The 6,021-nt window shown below is 42.4% G+C and overlaps 1 protein-coding gene across 1 annotated transcript in view; it reads left to right on the top strand.

The window, feature by feature from the left end:
• The window catches only part of ppm1da (protein phosphatase, Mg2+/Mn2+ dependent, 1Da), a 12,174-nt gene continuing 6,153 nt past the window's right edge, over positions 1 to 6,021 (top strand). Inside the window, exons 1-3 of the mRNA XM_020616825.1 lie at positions 1 to 643; positions 1,527 to 1,755; positions 3,249 to 3,373. Of these exons, the coding sequence (XP_020472481.1) occupies positions 136 to 643; positions 1,527 to 1,755; positions 3,249 to 3,373 (862 nt within the window). The 5' untranslated portion in view covers positions 1 to 135. The remainder of the gene's footprint in view (positions 644 to 1,526; positions 1,756 to 3,248; positions 3,374 to 6,021) is intronic.

Below are 6,021 nucleotides of genomic sequence, written 5' to 3' on the forward strand. Positions count from 1 at the left end.
TCATCGCGTTTGAGCATGCCTACTACTCTCCAACATAAACAAAGACAGGATAAAGCGCTGCAATAAACTCTCCTGGCTTGTTATTTTATATGTTAACAGTATTTCAGAATTGTGGAGCGACTTATTTGTGGAGCAATGGAAAACGCATTACTGATGCGAGTGAGCGTGTTTGCCGACCAAGGAGGCAGGAAATACATGGAAGATGTGACCGAGGTAATAGTTGAGCCAGAACCGGGAGAAGATGATCCAACATCGGATGAGCCAGTGGAGAGCATTGGGGGAGACTGTACTGTCACATCTGTAGCTGTGGACACGCATCCAGACCGGACTGATGAAATCGTGGGGTCTCGGCAGGTTTCAGATGAAACCTTTGAACATATACAAAGGGACAACCAAAGTACATCAGTGGAAACATCTTTACATGGAGGTCAGCCGAGCATGGCGAGTCGTCCCCGCCGTTCTGTGGCGTTTTTCGCCGTGTTTGATGGCCACGGAGGTCCCGAGGCTGCGCAGTTTGCACGAGACTATTTGTGGGAGTTCATGAAGAAACAGCGTGGATTTTGGTCAGACTGTGACCAGGAGGTCTGCTCCGCTATACGCAAAGGTTTTGTAGCATGCCACCACGCTATGTGGAAAAAGCTACGTAAGTTGACCGGTACTGGGTCAGTTGTCATTGGGGCTGTTTGACTCTATATGTGCGTCTTCCTCTGTCCCAGTGGAGTGAACATCACGCCAAATCTCTGCCACACTTGAAACCGGAATATATCAGCAGCCGAACAACCTCAAAGTTTGTACTTGGAGACCGTGGTGCATTGATAGCTCACACGAAAGCCGAAATTACCAGAAGATTCTATGGATTCCGCAGTCTCTTTTGTCTATGGAGCTATGCTACACACTACCTAAAGGGCCAACCTAAATGCATTGACGCTATTTTTAAAATAATTTCTTTTAAAATGTAAATACAATATTATTTACAGGGCAAATCGTTTGGGCGTTTAAAGGCAAGAGAAATATTAAAGTTAGCCGTAGCCACCGGGCTCAATCCAAACTACGACTGTCACCGGCGACATAGACAACCGGTTATCAATTCAGAAGTATGTCCTAAAGTTATTGTCAGTAATGATAACGTTAGTCATCTAATAGTTTGCTTAGTTAGAGTCACTGCATGTGTGTTACTATATATTGCGTAGTCGCCCATTACAAAACCTACTGAGCTGTGTAGTAGCCAGTGTGTGCTGGATGTGCCTGGGCATGTCAGCTGTTTCACAGCCAGTCACACGGTTCCTGTAAAACGCATGTCTGACTTTGATAACACTGGAAAGACTTGCCCGGTGTGGACCTGATACAGTGAACTCACTTTATGTTGTCCTCAGGCTCAGTACATCAAAGGCAACAGCAATAGTTAAACACAGTGTTTATTTCCTGCCCAACATCTTGCTGCGCGGGGAAACTGTTGTTCTGTGTACTTGAAGGTACATTGTTATGGCTCACTAAAGATAATCACTTTCTGTTTTTCATTTTCTCAGCTGAATGGCCAAAGACACTTACCGGCCTCCCTAGCACATCAGGCACCACAGCCAGTGTAGTGGTCATTCGAGGAAATCGTATGTATGTGGCCCATGTTGGTGATTCTGCTGTAGTTCTAGGGGTCCAGGATGACCCCTCAGTCCCATTCATAAGAGCAATGGAAGTCACACAAGACCACAAACCTGAACTACCCAGAGAGAGGGAGCGTATTGAAGGTCTGGGAGGCAGGTAAGCCCTAAAGCATTATGTAGTACCCTGCCTCTGCATTTTATTTAAATTTATTTCAACAGCATTATCTGATGTAGGCTACTTCCTGCAGTGGGATGAGTATTTTTGCAGCCTGACCCGCACATCATTACCCAGAATACATACCACAAATCCCCATAACAATGAAAACTTTTCACTTGAAGGTTCCTTTCAAAACTCACCATGAATTAGCTGTCACAGGGGCTCACACTGAATCAAACTGTTGATGATGGCCTGGATATTTCTAGGACCAAGACAAACTTTGGCTTAGTAACAGCTTTTTCATTCTCACACAGTAACACCCGCACCCCCTATCTAGGACAAAGAAGTAAATGTAACCAAGAAGCTTTTCTTTTGTGCAGTAGCGGGACAAAATGTTGTCTGTCCTGGGATAATGTTCTTTGTACCATCCATGACATGTCTGCTGATAAGATGATAATGTATTGATAAGCCCCTAGGTGACAACATCTTACTTCAAGACAAAGTTCTCAATAATGCATGTTCAAGCAGATGAGCTGAATAGTTCAGATATTTTTTCCTGTACTAAGTCCATAAACTGTCCCTTGCAACTACATTGGAATATGTGGCCTATCAACTGATGACAACAAGTCACCTACCACACAAGAGACACTGACTGACTTGTCAGTGAAAATGTAGTGTAGGTTTGCAGGCAATGGAGTTAGTAAAGACTGAATTGTACAAGATGCTGCACCAACATGTCTGCAGAATTTGTTAGCACTCTGCCAGATGTTTACATTATTACTGGGATCATATTTTAATTGCACTGCCTAGCTGTGCTTAGTTGTAGTATTATAGGAAAATTTGATATAGTGGAGACCTGAGACCTTTTTCAGGCTTGGAGAGGTGCTCCTTTCAGTTCTATCAGTTGTATGATGTCTTTTTCTACATATCTCTTCAGGTTCCTGCATTAATGTTTTTCACAGATTTTATACAGTGGCCCTGAGAACTCAATGCATTGCAACTTGAGAAAACACATGCAAAAAAAAAAAAACACTAGCAAATTAGGTAAGCACTTTCACCAGGCTCTCAGGGCCACCATACGTTTGTATATTAGTGAAATTACATTACACAGCATCAAAACATCTTGAGATGATTTACACAAACCAGGATTAACCCACCTTAATTTAGTTCAGTTTTTAAACTGTAAATCTCACTGTAAAATATCTCCTTTTCAAAAGGGACAGGGAAATGTGCCTCTAAAAAAAACAGATGAATCAGTACTACTTAATAACTAGTTCAACACAAATGGGACATTCTAAACTTTCTGAATGTAGGATTTAATGCTGGGATGATGTATTGGAGTGTATTAACTTTAGCTCGTTGTACACAATAAACTGTGTAATTGTTGTTATTACTGCAGCCCATTCTAAAACCAGCTTTCTGAAATTAGTAAATACTTTGCTTGAGGTAAATATCTGCTTCACTGTTCTCTTTCTTTCTTTAATTGCTAACAGTGTGATTAAGAAATCTGGGGTGAACCGAGTCGTCTGGAAGAGGCCGAGGCTGAGTCACAATGGCCCTGTCCGTAGGAGCACAGTCATTGACCAGATACCATTCTTGGCAGTAGCCCGAGCTCTAGGTAGGAGGCAGTCATCAGATTAATTTCAGTAAATAGCCTATTAACTTAGCATAGATACTGAACTAGAATACTGACTAGAATAATTCTGTTATTATTGCTTATCCATGAAATGAAACTCAGTTTAGTAGGGGTGTAAATATAAACTGATGTGAATTGGAAAATCAATACAAGAGTCAGTTTTACAGCTGCATTGGTTAAAAACCACAGATTCAAACCAAATGTGTTTGAAAAAATGGTCTAAAATTGACATGGACCTCAAACTGATTTGTGGCATGTTTTCTCTTACTTCAAGCTGTGCTCTGCTCTAGATTGTGCCTCTTGTGTGTGTGCGTATATGCATATATGTGACGTACCATCCCCTGCCAGGGTTCAATCACATTACATTTCAGAACTCTGCTCCAATTTAAGGAATTCTCTGAACCACTGCTGTAATTTGTCTCTTTCTCCTTCTCCTCTCTTGAGTTGCATCAGTGTCCTTAGTCTTTCTTTTGTTGGCTCCCCTTTCTCTTGTCATCATGCTCTGGTATTCCCCTGTCTTCTGTCTCCTCCACTTTCCACTTGATAATTTTAAAAAGAACTGCTCTTTTTGAGGGCTCAGTTCTGAAAAGAAATTTTCAGTGCTGCTGTCCAGGAAGTAACTTCAAGTTGATGTTTTGTAAAATTGGCAGGTAAAAAGGCAACATTCATTTTACAAATTCATTTCATTTAACTGTTGTTAAGTTTGAGCCACAAATATATTCTGAACCATTTAGCCTGAAACATCTTTGGACTGCTGGTTCATCTTGGTAACTTTATCGTTCCTCTTTCTGAGGACCCTGAGGAGTAACATTGACATCACTGGCACTGCCGTTTGCGCCAGTCCTTTCAGATTCTGGTGTTTTTTCGGAGAAGGCTCCACTTTGGTTGAAGTAGTTAACCAGCTGTGCATGTCTGCATGCTTTCATGTTCACATCATTAAAACCTGACCATATATGCCAGCGAGAGATGCTGCAATAGCAGAGAGGAGGAGAAGGAGAGTGTTGTTATAGCCATCCGACATGCAGCTTGTTAAGTAACGTAGTTCAAATGAACAGAGACCAGCCCATCTGGTGTTCTTTCAAATTTTGCTACCTTGTCAAGATATGCTACCTTAGTAGCACCCTACCCTATCCCTCACCCTAACCACATCATTTTACTAACCGTAACCAACTTAAAGGGTACCCAACCCTAAACCGAACCATCGTGACATAAAAGTTAATTAACCCCAAACCAACTAAGACTTACCTACTGTGGCTTTGGGACAATGCGCAATTTCAGAAGTCTGAGTGACAAGTGTCAGCCCGTGCCTTGCCTTTTATCCTCTCCTCCAAACCCTGTAGTTGTCAGATGAAACGGAGACTGCCATTGAGACAGATTTACCCCCCTAACTGCTTTGTGAATGCTAGCGCATCTCAATAGGTAGCAATATTTGACACAACACCGGCACAAACAGCACTGTGCTGGGTTTTGGAGCACACCCACTGTTTAACATCTCGTACTGTAAATGCGTGCGAGAATTCCCCATGTAAGAGCTACATCTTCAAAAATCACTGAAATTATGCGCAATACCCATAATTCTGCACTGAAATTCAAGCCCTGCACGGACCTCGCTAGTAGCAGTGTTAGGAAGGTGACACACTGTTAAACCAATGGAAACTGTAAAGTTTGGTGTAAGACCTGTCAGTTTGAGGCAAGTGACGTGAATTGGATTTGGACAAATGACAGTGATTGTGAAGCTGACACAATAACAAGTCAGCAGGATTTAAGTGAAAAATGCAGCTCTGTATGATAAGGTGAAACAGCAGCTGGAGGTTCACTGTTCACCAGGGCCCATTGTTTACTAGTGTTAAAAGAGTAGACATCAGATTTTATGCATTTGTGCTGTGGTGGATAGCCAGTAATTTACTGGGTGATCAATAGCATGGCAGTACAAACAGAAAGCACACGTTACACCAGGAGTGGGCAAACTACGGCCCGTGGGCCACATCCGGCCCGTTGGTCCTTTTAATCCGGCCCGCCAAAGATTGGTACAGGATTGCCCAGATCATATCACAATTATGACTGCATTCATTTGACCTTGTCCTGTAATGCCTGGCATTCCACCAGGTGGCGCATTAGTCGCGGTGGTGATACATTGACTTGATTTTGCTGAGCCAGGGCTATCCTCAGTTATTACTCTGCTACTGCTCTGAACCCATCTAAAACAATGAGTGGGCCAAACTAAAGAAAAGTCAACAGTGAGTGCCGAGTGGTCAATAAGGAATGGACAACTAAATATTTTTTTTACTGAAGTCCAGTCAAAGGCTGTATGTCTTATTTGCCAAGAAACTGTTGCAGTTTTAAAGGAATACAACATCAGCCATCACTTTTCTACCAAGCATGCTAATTATGCTAACAAGCAAGAACGGACGGCTACTGCTCAGAGGCTGGCAGCTAGTTTGCAGGCTCAGGAAAACACCTTTATCCGACAAACTGCCATCCAAGAATCAAGCACGAAGGCAGGTTATTTGCTGGCATTCAAATTAGCAAAGACCAGCAAGCCTTTCTCCGAAGAGGAGTTTCTCAAAGAGTGCATGGTAGAGACAGCAGGTATCTTGTGTCCTGAGAGCAAGAACAAATTTGAAAAAATT

Source organism: Monopterus albus, unplaced genomic scaffold, assembly GCF_001952655.1.
Source record: "Monopterus albus unplaced genomic scaffold, M_albus_1.0 scaffold179.1, whole genome shotgun sequence".
NCBI classification, from domain to species: domain Eukaryota; kingdom Metazoa; phylum Chordata; class Actinopteri; order Synbranchiformes; family Synbranchidae; genus Monopterus; species Monopterus albus.